The sequence below is a fragment of the Ambystoma mexicanum genome, chromosome 1q, assembly GCF_040938575.1.
Source record: "Ambystoma mexicanum isolate Mex_15411 chromosome 1q, UKY_AmexF1_1, whole genome shotgun sequence".
NCBI lineage: Eukaryota > Metazoa > Chordata > Amphibia > Caudata > Ambystomatidae > Ambystoma > Ambystoma mexicanum.
In genome coordinates this window covers 701,051,129-701,065,608 of record NC_090922.1, presented here as the reverse complement: position 1 = coordinate 701,065,608, position 14,480 = coordinate 701,051,129, and the positions used below count along the sequence as shown (strand labels likewise).

The following is a 14,480-nucleotide window of genomic DNA, read 5'->3' as shown; positions in this document are numbered from 1 at the left end:
AACCTCATCAGGCAGCACATCTGCATACCCCACTGCTCCGCAGGATAGGGATGACAAAAAATATGATGCCATGGCTAAGAAGGTTTTTTCTGCCTGTAGCATGGCGTTAAAGTCTATTAACGCGACCTGTACGCTCGCTAGGTTCAGCCACACCCTTTGGGAGTGCGCTTCATCAGCGGCTGACTGCCTCCAAGAAGGAGAGGAAAGGGACGCATTTTTAAACATCATCAGGGATGGTAAAGATGCGATGTGCGAGACCCTACAAACTGGCCTAGATTCTGCTGACAGTATCAGCAGGGCCATGGCGGCAAGTACCACAATCCGCAGGCATGCGTGGTTGAGGAAGTCTGGTTTTGCCTCTGACGTGCAGACCAGGCTTTTGAATATGCCCTTTGACGGTTCTACCCTCTTTGGAAAGAAGGCGGATGACAGTTTGGAGAAACTGCAAACGTCCAAGGCAGCAGCCAAGTCATTGGGAGCTGCTATCCGTCAGAATACCTTTCGTCCTTCGGGATCATCGTGGAGAGGACGGTCCTTTCGTTACTATTCCTCATATGGAAGGGGCAGGGGACGACCGGCTCAAAGAGGCCAAGGAAGATTTACCCGTGGTGGACGGGGTAGGGGAAAGAAAGCCGCACCCGCAGGAGCAGGAGCCACTTTACCTTCGGCAACTGCATCAGCCGCTTCAAAACCACTCTGAGGTCTCCCCTCACAGAACACCAGTAGGGGGCAGGTTAACTCACCATCTGACGGAATGGCAGGCTATTACGTCAGATGCTTGGGCTCTGGAGACAGTAGCCCAAGGTTACTGCCTGCCCTTCCTACATATCCCTCAGAGTCATCCACCGGGGAACAACCCTTTGAAGCTTCCAGATCCGCTCCTCTTGCAGGAGGTTTTAGACCTGCTAGAGAAAGGTGCCATAGAACTGGTACCTGTAGCGGAAAGGAACAAGGGTTGGTACTCCCCCTACTTCATAATACCGAAGAAGGACGGAGGACTGAGACCCATCTTAGACTTACGGGAATTGAACAAATTCCTCCGAAAGGACAAGTTCAAGATGGTGACTCTCTCTCAGATCCTTCAGGCCCTCCAGCTTCAGGACTGGTTGGTATCTCTAGACCTCCAGGACGCTTATTTCCATGTGCCGATCCATCCCAGGCACAGGAGATACCTGAGGTTCGCAATTGGCAGCTCTCATTATCAATTTCGAGTTCTGCCATTTGGGCTAACCTCCGCCCCGAGGGTCTTTACCAAGCTAATGTCGGTTGTGGCTGCAAGTCTAAGGAGGGAAGGGATTCATGTCTACCCTTACCTAGACGATTGGTTGATCAGAGCTGTATCTTCGGAACAGGCTCAGAGACAACTAGATTATGTTTGCCACTTCCTTCACAAGCTGGGCTTCTCCCTCAATTTAAAGAAGTCACAGATGATACCATCACAGAGACTCCAATTCATTGGAGCAGTCCTGGACACTTCCCTGGGAAAAGCCTTGCCACCAGAGGTGAGGGCTCGAGATATTCTGCAGATGGTCATCAGATTTCAGAATGCCCAATATCTCCCAGCCTACGACTTTCTGAGGTTGCTAGGCCTCATGGCATCCTGCATATTCCTCGTGCCGGAGGCTCGCCTGAGAATGAGATCCCTCCAGTGGGCACTGAGAACTCAGTGGTCACAATTCTCAGGAAGGATGACAGATCTCCTTCGGATCCCGGTCAAAGTAGCCCGAGACCTTCAGTGGTGGGCCTGTCGGGAGAACATCCTGAAAGGAGAAATGTTTTGGCAACCATGGCCGGAGATAACAGTAGTCACGGATGCCTCACTCACGGGGTGGGGAGCTCACGCCAACGACTTGACCATCAGCGGTCGTTGGTCTCCATCGGAGTCCAGACTACATATCAACCTGTTGGAGCTGAGAGCCATCAGACTAGCGCTGAAGGCTTTTCTGCCGTCTGTACGGGGAAGAAACGTCCTAATAATGACGGACAATACAGTGGCCATGCACTACCTCAACAAAAGAGGAGGCGTAGGCTCACTACCACTGTGCAGAGAGGCGATGCAGCTCTGGTTTTGGGCAATTCAGGAAGGAATCTCTCTATCGGCAATTCACCTAGCCGGAGAGAAGAACTTGACAGCGGACGCTCTGAGCAGGCAGAGCACAGTCTCTCACGAGTGGGAGATAGCTCAGGAAGTCCTTCAAGAGATCTTCGCCCTTTGGGGAACCCCTCAAGTGGATCTGTTCGCCACCAGTATCAACAGGAAGTGCGACAGATTTTGCTCAAGGGAATTTCCCCCGAGAGGAGCTCTAGGAGATGCGTTCGTAGTGGACTGGGAGTTCCCACTTCTGTACGCGTTCCCTCCGGTCCCTGTCATTCCTCAAATGATCAGGAGGTTGAGAAGGTTTCGGAAGACCATGATCCTAATTGCCCCGGATTGGGCCAGGAGAACGTGGTACCCGGACCTTCTAGACATGTCCATCTGCCCTCCAATTCGACTGCCATACAGAGAGGATCTTCTCTCGCAGAAGGAAGGTCAGGTTCTCCATCCAGCCATCAAGACCCTCAACCTTCACGCTTGGTGTCTGAAAGGTTGAGGTACAAGGATTGGGACCTTCCGGATGATGTTATGGAGGTGTTGCTTTCGGCCAGAAGGCCGGCAACTAAAACTCTATACCGCTGCCGTTGGAACAAATTTTGCAGCTGGTGCAGAGAAAAGAATATTGAACCCTTTTCTTGTGGTACACCTATGGTGTTGTCATTCTTACTTTACCTGGCTAATTCAGGCCTACAGGTTGGCACAATTAAGGGCTATCTCGCAGCGCTATCAATCTTTAAGCGCACTGCAGAGGAGCCTTCATACTTCAAAATTCCATTGGTAATACAATACCTAAAAGGATTAACTAATGTTTATCCCCCGAAACCTTTTCAAGTTCCCTTATGGGATTTAAACCTAATTTTAAACTTCCTAAAGGGTGCCCCTTTTGAACCACTACACTCTTGTTCATTGAAGCTTCTCACCCTCAAAACTGTTTTGCTAATAGCATTGACATCTGCTAGAAGGGTTAGCGAGTTGCAAGCCTTATCGTGTAAACCTCCACATACAATCTTTTACAAGGACAAAGTTGTTCTTCAGGTGAAGCCTAACTTCCTCCCGAAGGTAGTCTCGGAGTTTCACATCACTCAGAAGATTATATTACCTTCTTTCTACCCTCCTCCTCATCCGGGGAAGGAGGAAGAGAGACTGCACAGGCTGGACCCTAAGCGAGCCTTGAGCTTCTATATCAGCAGATTGGCTAAGATCAGACAAGCAGACCAACTCTTTGTAGGTTATGCAGGACATAAGTTGGGCCTTCCAATAACAAAACAAACCATCTCCAGATGGATTATTTTAGCCATTCTGGAATGCTACAAATTGGCAGGAAAGGAGCCTCCTCAAAATCTAAGGGCTCATTCTACCAGGGGTATCGCAACATCCTCAGCCCTTCAAAGAGGGGTGCCAATTCGAGATATATGTGCGGCTGCCACATGGTCGTCCGCACATACATTTACCAAATTCTATAGCCTGGATTCCTCCTCTAGTCAAGAAACTAGATTCGGCAAGGCTGTGTTACACTCTGTCCATTCTGGAAGGGTAACATAACTTTTATTACTCCCGCCTCCAGTCACAATACCACTGCTATGGGAGTCTATCTAAGATAAGGAATACGTCGGAGGACACAATCCCTTCGAAGAACTAGTTACTCTTACCTTGTAACGTTCTTTCGATGGGATGTTCCTCCGACGTATTCCTTATCGACCCTCCCATCCATCCCCGCAGTATGACTTCCTGTGGGTTTGCAGCCTATGCTCCTTCAAGGTGATTAGTCTAATCCAAAAACATTACTGGGGACTACAAAACGGAACTGAGCAACGGACGCTGCGCGCGGCCTTTATAGGCAGGATGACGTCGACGTCGGCACGGAGGCCGTCGAGGGTCATCGACTCGGCGATCATCGACGCGCAGCGCCCTCTGGCGAAAAAATTTTCCGAGGCCAGCAAAGCTGAAGGATTTATATCTAAGATAAGGAATACGTCGGAGGAACATCCCATCGAAAGAACGTTACAAGGTAAGAGTAACTAGTTCTTTTGTATTGTATGTATTCTTCTAAAAAAGAACAGCTATCATTGGTTACTTTGCTAGGTGTTGTTGGTGCTGGTATTCTTTCTTGGTCTGTATTACTTGATGATTCAATGTCAGAGGATTGTGGAGTAGTAGATGGGGGTAGAGAAACTGGTGGCGTTGGTTTGATTTTGGGTTTGTAGGTTCTTGCAGAGGATGGTCGTTGAAAAGTGTAAACCCTTTTGAATTAATAATTCATTTCGTCACAGTAAAATTTCTTTTGTTTTTTCAGTTTCAGTTCTTTGGTGAACCTTAAGAGATATTTGGTAATTTTTAAATGTGCCTCTGGGAGATTAAGAATTTCAATTTGTTGTTTGGTATTGTCAATTTCCTTTATTAGTTTATCATGTTCCTTTTTGCCATTATTGATAAGTCTAAACATCATTTCTTTTGAGGTATTGGTGATGAGATCTTCCCATTCTCTGAAACCTGTAATATCGTCTTCCTCAAAAGATGGAAAAATGCAAATGTGTAATCCCCTTGGGATCCTTCCTACTTCCAGATATGTTTCCATGGTCTTTATTTCCCACCAGCGTGCTAATTCTCTTTTTTGTATTAATTCTAGGTGTTCAAATAGATTTTTCAAAGATGTTATGTCTGTTGGCATATTTGAATTACTGTGTTGTTTTTGGCTTGAGAAAAGTTACTCTGCCTCTTCTTCTCTGTATTAATAATTAGTTGACATTATTGGAAAGTTTGTTGATCGGATCTTTTTGTGTATTTCAGATTCTGCCCCAGTTACATTGCGTATACTGCATAAATGTTAAGCTACTCTCAGCCTTAAAGAAACTTAGAGCGATTCTGTATTAGTTATTAATTAGAAAAACAGAAAATAGTTGATTGTGAAAGGCCACACTCTGATCTCCTTATACTGAGGCTGTCCCGTATTTAAAAGTTCAGCACAGAGAATGCCAGAGATCAGGATTGTTGTGCCAATAATGTATTTATTGAGAACCCTCTATTCAAATTCATAGAGGTGAATTATTTCCAAACTTAAACTCAAATGAAATTATGTCCATTAATTTGACAAAGTCTTCTTTCTGTCCTGCAGTCATGATTCTCTATTGTGTTTCATAAAGTTATTTAATTTCATAGGGGTATTTTTTGTTTGTTCTTAACTGTCTTTTTTATACATTGTCCTCAAACATAAAGGAATTTGGTATTAAATGTCCTTAATAAAGCACTGTCCTCAACAAGTGTTTACCCGCTGAATATTGCAGCGGTTCTTCAGGAGGATAATCTTCGATACGACTTGAATGTTAGATTAGCGGATACTGGTAGTTATTCCTAGTCAGTGTTCAGATTAGAAAAAGTTGTTCTCTGGGTGACATTACTTCTGTCTTTCTCAGAATAGGCGCCTGAAAAATATCTCAAGAGTGGTTGAATTCTCAGTGTGGCACTCGCGGCGTGTTAACCATCTGCAGTACATATGATTTTTAATTAAAGGTGACTGCTTGAAAAGGCCATGTCCATTAAGGACTTTCAATTGTCCATTAGCAACTCTGGCTGAGCCGAACCTTCACGAAATGTTCATAAAGCTGATAGTATGTGAGCAATCTTTCCGATGAGTAGTGGAGGACATCAAAATGAACAGAAATACTGGGATTTTAAAGGTCTGGTCTGTCAAAATCTATGAACCTTAACTCCAAGTTATTACTTGAAGAAGACCCTGAAAATCAAGGTCTTAAGAAAGACTACGAGAAGACCTACAAGAAGTACCAAGGGCTGGTTGTTAAACAGGAACAGCTACTCCGAGGTAAGAAAAAAAGGACATGTTGATTTTAACCAAGTGACTGTGTGTCTGTCTTCTCTGGAACATAGTCAGATATTTTTCTTAATTTTATCACATCCAATGACTTAGAACAGAAACCTAAAATAAATGTTCCTTGAGAATGCTTCATATTTTGTGGATGAATGCAGAAATGTTAGTTTGTATAAGATCTCTCATTAGTGCAACTATACTAGTAACATAAATATGATTCAGCTGCATACACATACTCTTTCACCATATATAATCGGCATAGAGGAGGTAATAATCTTTTGATCTGGTGAATTGTAAGTACTTGCAATTCACTTTGTGGAATCCGCAAGCAAACCCCAGGAGTTGTGTATCCCAGGTGAAAGTGCCCTGGCCGGCCGGCTTTTGCCACCAGGCCATGGAGGGATCACTAAATACAAATCTCCCTATTAGTCTAGCTTTAAAGTAAATGGATATTTTGGACAATCATAACAATAACCTAACAGGAGATGGTCTACCACCTCAGTTTCTTGTCACTGCCACCTTTAATGACCATATAATGTACACTCCACTCTACCGCCCCAGCGAGATGAGCGGGCACATAGTGACGCTTGGCACTTCAAGCGCACCACTACCATTACAGACGTGGCCCCTGAGGAACCCGCCCGCCCCGTTGAACACCGTTGGGTGGTGGAAACCACTGATCTTTCCACTTGGCCATATGTAGAATACACAGCCAGACTCTGGTACACATGACAGCTCTTTCACCAAAGCTACACCGCTGATGTGGACTGAGGATTCCTAGCACACTTGCTAATCACCACCGTGCCCAAGCTCTGGCATACCTGGATGGGGCCAGGGCAGTATGCGCTCGGTATGGCACTCTGCCGGCGCCTCTTCTCCAGGGCTACCCTGCTCACGCAGCCCAGGTTACTGTTCTCTTCCCAGCTGCCCTGCTCATCCTCTCTGGGGCTTTGATACCGCTGGGACACTGTATGGCACATCTTCACCACTTCCATTGTCTTGTAACTCAGCATGCCAAGGTCTTCCATGGGAGATTGTACAGTCACTGGGTACATACGTTAAGTATAGCAATATAGTAAACATAAACACATTTTGATTAAACAATATTTTTCCTATTCTTTTTTTGCATGTCTTTATTTGTTTTACTTTCACAGGTGTCGCCATGTATTTAAACCCAGTTAGGCTGACCCTATTTGGGCCAGGAGTTACATTTGCATCTTTCTGACAAATCTGAAACTGCAGGTGAACTCAACATGTTTGGCCTGTTACCCTCTTGTTTGTTCATTACCACAAAGCACTTTACTACACTTCCAATTTACAAATTCCTAGCATTCCAGTGGGTTAATGACCTTTACCCGAGGCACAAAGAAAAATTGGGACAGTTTTGCTTAAGGGTTTTTAAAAGGACCAGATTAGTGCATTTCTATCGGCCAGAAGATCAACACCTTGATGGAGGCAGTCTTATAAATATAAATCATTTTGCTTTGAACCCTCTCTATTTGTCATTTCCATCAAAAGACAGAGCTCTCTGCAAAATTAAACTTGTGTAGGTGCGCAGTGTAAATAGACTAATATGCCAAATGTGAAAATGGTCACACTGATGTATTCTTGAAGTAACACTAGCTGTGATCACTCTATAGAAGATTAAGGCCAGACATCCTACCAACAATGCTTGAGTTAGTTTACATATAGCAGGTCTCTTTGGCTACATGTTCTTAAGCATAGCCAATTTATGTGGAACAATTTGCATTCTGTATCCCTTTTTCCAGAGCTCTATGGTGAGGGGTGTGAGGATTTAGGCGTTAGTGAAGTTACCAGGTGCCCGCGCAATTGGACTAAACTCTCCCAATGGGTAATGTAGCAGACCAGTCAAGCTTTACTCTTAGAAGTGGGATGAGCTGCTACCAAAGTACAATTAGGCCTAGACGCATAGATCATTATAGTACTCAAATGTCTTCTTTGCATAAGAGACTGTTTTTAGAACAGGGAGATAAAAGGTACTAGAGTATCTCATGGTGAATGCTCAATCAATACAGAGTAACTTTGATGTGTAAGAATACCATGGTTGTCAATTGTAAGGAAGGCATGGTATCACAAGTGAAGACGGACACAAGAGATGCAAATCAAGGGTGTATATCTAAGGATGGGAGCAAGCTCGACCATCAAATTGAAAATAACGCATTCCTAGTAGTGTCTTGTTAAATCAAAATGGCCTATACTTAAAAACCTATTGCCAATCCTTACGCTATAAAAAAAGGTGTATGCAAAAGAAAATAGTGTACAAGAAAGTGTGTATCAGGATGACCGAACAGTGGGGTTCCCTTGCACACCTTTTCAGCATGGAACACAATGGCGCACTGAGGTTTTGGAGAACACTCTCTGGCTTCTTTAGCTGGAGGATGCAGTTCGGGACATAAACCAGGGCCTTCTGCAACAAAGTCTCTTTCCAAAACAAAGACTCTCATTCGCAGAATACCTAGACCCAAACAAAACAGTTTCTTCTCTTTAGGATCTCAAAGTTCTCAAGGCCCAGGCTCACAGTTCATAATTCAAGACTGGTCTCCCTCCTTCAAGCGCTGTTAGCCAAGAATTGATGTAGTAACCTTATCATAGCATCCCTGAATTACAAAAACGCAATTTTCCAAGCTAAAAAAGATACCTATAATAATTGAATCGTTCAAGCTGAATCCAATACCAAAGAGCTCCTTAAGATACTTAAATAACTCAAATCACCATCTGCCCCTCATGACACCTATAGCAAACATAGCATATGGTGTTCCAATATACAAAAAGCACTCCTTGACAAAATCACCACACTACAAGCCAAAATGAATACCAACAAAAATAGCTTACCTGTCATCTCACAGCAGAGTATTCCCACTGGAAAGATCACCCCTCTACTTCACACCCATAAACTTTGTAACTTTGAGCAACGCTCTGTTAAAGAGGTCGTAAACATCATCACCAAACTCAAACCTTCCAACTGCCAGGGTGACACATGCCCAGCTCCCATCATCAAGGAGGCTTCCTACCAATTGGCACTGTTTATCACCACCTTCATAAACTCAAGGACGTGTGGGTCATTCCCCTACTTAAAAAACCGTCCTTAGACCCGAGTACACCTACTAACTACAGGCCTATCACCACTGTTCCCTTTTTACTTAAAATCTTGAACCATGGTGCCTACCTGCAGATCCAGGACTATCTAGACTCCAATAAACTCCTCGGCTCTAGACAATCTGGATTCCGACCCAAGCACGGAAGGGAAACAGCCCTAATCGATTTAAAAACCCAAATCGAGGACTTTAAAGATAAAGGCAAACTGGCCCTCTTACTACTGCTAGACTTATCGGCAGCATTTGATCTGGTCAATCATCAAATTTTATGCCAGCATCTGAAATCGGCAGCACATTTCTCGGACAAAGCCACCACATGGATTAAATCCTTCCTGGCCAACAGATCTATGAGTCTTTTCCCCTATGGCCTCTGCCGCACCTTTGCCAGTCCTATGTGGGGTCCCTGAAGGATCTTGTTTTTCACCTACACTCTACAACGTGTTCACAAAACTGCTTTTCGATATTCTTGACTATTTGGGTGTCGCCTACACTAACTACACTGATAACACCCAAATACTCATCCCTATCACCGGTGACTACACAATTGATTCCAAAGCTCTAAATGATGTCTATCGGGTCATCCAGGCCTGGATGGCCAAACATGGGCTCTGTTTTAGCGATGACAAGACAGAGCTACTCATCCTTGGCTCCCACCACAGACTCAATAGCCTAGATCCTGAATTCAAATGGCAATACTATCAAGGTATCCAATGACACGGAAACCTTAGGTATCTACCTTTACTCAACCTTATCTCTTACTAGACAAACCAATGCCGTAATCTCATCTTCAGCCTACACATGAAAACTATTCTGATCCTGGTGTTCCACCTTGATGGTCGTGCAGCTATAGAATACCTCCGTCCCCAAGTATCGCTCGAGCAGATAAAGTATACTGCCCTAGCAATCTTTGAGGCCACAGGTGATGAGTGGCGTCGTCTGTTGGATACCGGGAACACCGGAAGGACCCCTGAGTGCTGTAAGGCAAAGGTTAGAATCAGATTTGCTTTGATCAATAATGGCAGTGTAAGCAATCAAGAATAACCAACACAGCTTACCCAGGGGATGATGGAAAAGGTGGGAGACCTGAATAGACAACGAGGGAAGACCAACAGCAGGCTGGAAAGTACTGCAGTTCCTCCAACTCACACCTGAAGCCAGAACGTGATAGTCAAGAGTTTGTGGTTCAAAAGTTCGCCAAAACAGAAGGATAATCCAGAGCAGAAACCCAAGATCAGACGTAGGTCAAGAGTTCCAATGATCCAGAAGAATGCGTCAAAGCCAAAGGGTGATCCAATATCAAATCCAAATAACGTTCCGTGGTCAAGATCCAGAAAAGAAGCAAGATGAACGAGGAGTAAAGCCGAACAGGTCTCTGGTTGAAACAGCTGTGAAGCACTGAGTGTTTCTCCTCGGTTCCTTTTAAAGGAAGTCATAATCACATGACTGATCACATGACGTACAGGAGCGTCACGTGAGGTTGGACGCCATCCATGATTGGTTGTCAAAAGTGGACGCCAGCGTTGGCTACAGACGATCCCGTGACTAGTCACGTGATCGCTCCCGTACGCGGGAGCTAGAGCCGGCGACCACGGTGCCGTCGGGCATGGATGAGGCGCCAGGGCAGACGCCAACATGGAAATGGGCGGAAAGGGGTGGTACTGCCCCTCCGTACATCCCGCCTGCCGTGTCTTCCCCGTTGGTGTGGGTGTTGGGTATGGGAACGGATGTTGCCGGGTAAATGTCGGGAGGACGTGACAGAGCCCCCCCCCAAAGGCCCACGACCACGTGGGCTCGAAGGATTGTCACGATGAAAACGGGCCAACAAACGGGGAGCACGAACATCCCGGGAAGCAACCCACGACCGATCTTCAGGGCCATAACCCAACCAGTCCACTAAATACTGTAGGACACCCCTATGGATACGAGAACCCAAGATAGCCCGGACCTCATAAACGTCGGGAGAAGAGACAGAGACAGGAGCAGGAGGCGAACCCAAGCGGGTGGGACCAGGGCAAGGCTTAAGGAGAGAAACTTGGAAAACCGGGTGGATCCGCCAGGCGGATGGCACCGCCAGACGCAACGCCACCGGGTTCAACACCTTAATCACACTGTAAGGACCCACAAATCGGGGCAACAACTTGCGGCAGCCGGGGATATGTAGATGACGAGTGGAAAGCCACACCCTATCCCCAACCTTGTAAACGGGCGGAACAGCTCTCTTTCTGTCAGCAGCCGCCTTCATGGAAGCCTGTGCTTCGCGTAAGTGGACCAAAGTCTGAGCGTGGACAGATACAATGTCTCGGGCACAAGCTGATGCTGCGGGGGTGCTGGAAGAGGAAAAGTCAGGAATGGGAAGGGTACGTGGATGTTGACCGTAGAGGGAAAAGAAAGGGGAGTGACCAGTAGACGAGTGTAGAGCATTGTTATAGGCAAACTCTGCAAGCTGTAATAAATTGAGCCATGTGTCCTGATATTGCAGCGTTAGGCAACGTAGATACTGTTCCATGGTTTGGTTGACCCTTTCAGTCTGACCATCGCTCTCCGGGTGATAAGAAGAGGAAAACCGGGCATCAATGCCTAACAGAGCGGTAAGGGCCCGCCAAAAACGGGAAGTGAACTGGGACCCACGATCAGAGACTAACACATGGGGTAATCCGAAAAGACAAAATACATGTTTGAAGAAGTGTTTGGCCAAGACTGGGGCAGAGGGAATCCCTTTACAAGGTATGAAACGTGCAAACTTGGTATACGAGTCGACTACGACCCAAACAGTGTCAAACCCTTGAGTGCGAGGAAGGTCAGTGACCAGGTCCATGGAGACCGTATGCCAAGGTCGTGGAGGGATGGGGAGAGGGAGGAGAAGACCCAAGGGCCGTCCCCTGCGCGATTTGCCCTGGGCACACACCGCACAGGTATTGACGTAGTCACACACGTCACGCTTCATCTTGGGCCACCAGCACCATCGTTTAAGGAGATCCAAAGTGCGTAGTTGTCCGGGGTGGCCGTTGATGGCAGCGTCGTGGGACCAGGTCAACGCTTGGTTCCGGGTCTCACTTGTGGGTAGAAGGAGTTTCCCTCCCTGAACAAAGGGCAGCCCATCCTGTATGACCGGATCCCATTCTGCCACTGATTGCGGATACTGAGAGACCCATTGGCGAATAGTTGACAACAAGGAAGGAGTTGGTGTGCACAGACAAATTACATGATTCTTTCCTGTCCGGAAAACAAGGAAGAGTCTCCCCCCCAGGTGAACGGGACAGGGCATCGGCTTTACCGTGACCAACTCCGGGCCTATGTTTGACCACAAAATCATATGCGGCAAAGAAAAGATGCCACCTAACCTGCCGACTGTTTGTGCATTTCAATGAAGCAAGGTCCTGGAGATTCTTATGGTCAGTATACACCGTGGTTTGGTGTTTGGCACCTAAGAGGTGATGTCTCCAGACCTGTAGTGCATCCTTAATAGCCAGCAGTTCCTTTTCTGTCACCGTGTAATGTGATTCAGTAGTCGTAAATTTGCGAGAATGGAACGCTACTGGATGCAAACGGTTGGTGGTGGGGCAGATCTGGGATAATACTGCACCTAAAGCATAAGAAGAGGCGTCTGCTTCGAGAATATACGGAAGGTCGGGGTCAGGGTGTTGCAATACCGGAGCGGTGGTGAACAGGGTTTTCAATAATTCAAAAGCAGATTGTTGAGCCGTAGACCATACATAAGAAACAGAAGGGCTAGTGAGTGCCGTGAGTGGAGCCACAACCGAAGAAAACCCTGATATGAATCTCCGATAAAAGTTTGCGAAACCCAGAAATGACTGCAACTGTTTTAGATTTGTCGGGACCGGCCACTCGTCAATCGCCCGAACCTTGGTTTGATTCATAGAGAGTCCCTTGGGCGAGATGTGGAACCCCAGGAATTCAACTAGATTAGTGTGGAACAAACATTTCTCGGGTTTGGCATAAAGAGCGTTGTTCTGTAAACGCGACAATACTTCCCTGACATGTGTTATGTGTTCATCAAGGGAGGTGGAGAACACCAATATGTCGTCTAGATAAACAACCACATAAGTATTCAGGATATCATTGAAAACATCGTCCATGAAATGTTGAAAAGTAGCCGGGGCGTTACATAGTCCAAAGGGCATGACCGTATACTCAAATAGACCCTGACGTGAGCAGAAAGCAGTTTTCCATTCATCACCGTCACGTATGCGGATGAGATTGTAAGCCCCGCGAAGATCAAGTTTGGTGTAAATGGTAGCATGGGTGAGTTTGTCTAGTAAAGGAGTGATCAAAGGTATGGGATAACGGTTCTTCACCGTAACGGCATTTAGGCGCCTATAATCGACACAGGGACGGAGGTCCCCTTCTTTTTTCGGAACAAAGAATATAGGGCTTGCAGCCGGAGAAGTCGATGGACGAATATGCCCTAACCGTAAAGCCTGCTGGATAGCGTCCTGCAAGGTTTGCTCTTCTACTTGCGTCAGAGAATAGATACGACCCTTCGGGATAGATGCACCAGGAATCAGGTCGATAGGACAATCGTAAGATCGATGCGGGGGGAGACCTTCTGCAGATTTTTTGTCAAATACCGCCAGGAAATCGTGGTAAACAGCAGGTATCCCACCCGTGACAGCCCCTACCGTGTGTGTATCGTGATGATCGTTGTGGTCTCCTATAGCCATGGAATTGAGGCTACCCAGGATTCTCGCGGGACCGGAGAACTGGGGTGTTGCCAGTAGGCAATAGTGTTGACATGTTTCAGATTCGAACAAAACCTGATCTGTCCCCCAGTTGATGAGGGGATTGTGTAGTCTTAGCCAAGGAATGCCTAAAATCACTCCAAACTGAGGAGTGGCAATGAGGTCAAAGGATATCGTTTCTTTGTGGTTTTCCTAAACAATCAACTCTAATGGGGCTGTTTGTTGCCGAATCAGACCAGATGTAAGCGAAGAACCATCCACCGCCTGGACTGGTTCGGGACAGTTCTTCGCGACCAAAGGAAGGTTCAGTGAGCGGGCCAATGTTATGTCAATGAAGCAGCCTGTGGCACCTGAGTCTATCACTATTGACACTGCGTGAGAACCTGTGGCATGTTTCAAAACGGCCTGAACAATAATGGGACGTAAAGGACCGAAGGTAGGTTCAGAGGTATTCCGGACAGTACTCGCTCCCACCTCTGATCTTAGGGGCGAGTCTTCTGAAAACCCGGATGTCTATTTTTTGGACGGCGGGGACACTCTTTTACAAAATGCCCGGGGAGACCGCAGTAAAAACAGGCATTGTCCGTACGCCTGCGTTCTCGTTCGACATGTGTTATGGGGCTGCGGATCCCGCCTATTTGCATGGGTTCGGGAGTGACAGTGGCAGTGGCAGTGGATGGCAGAGATAGCGAGGAGGGACCGTCCCCGCGCCGCTCCATTCGTCTGGCATCGAGTTGTAACGTTAG

General features: G+C 46.5%; 1 protein-coding gene across 2 annotated transcripts in view; it reads left to right on the top strand.

The window, feature by feature from the left end:
• Window positions 1-14,480, top strand: part of KIFAP3 (kinesin associated protein 3) — a 1,278,226-nt gene that overhangs the window by 178,086 nt on the left and 1,085,660 nt on the right. For both annotated transcript variants that reach the window (XM_069641307.1, XM_069641308.1), the window contains one exon: window positions 5,814-5,912. In XM_069641307.1, coding sequence (XP_069497408.1) covers window positions 5,814-5,912 — 99 coding nt within the window. The remainder of the gene's footprint in view (window positions 1-5,813; window positions 5,913-14,480) is intronic.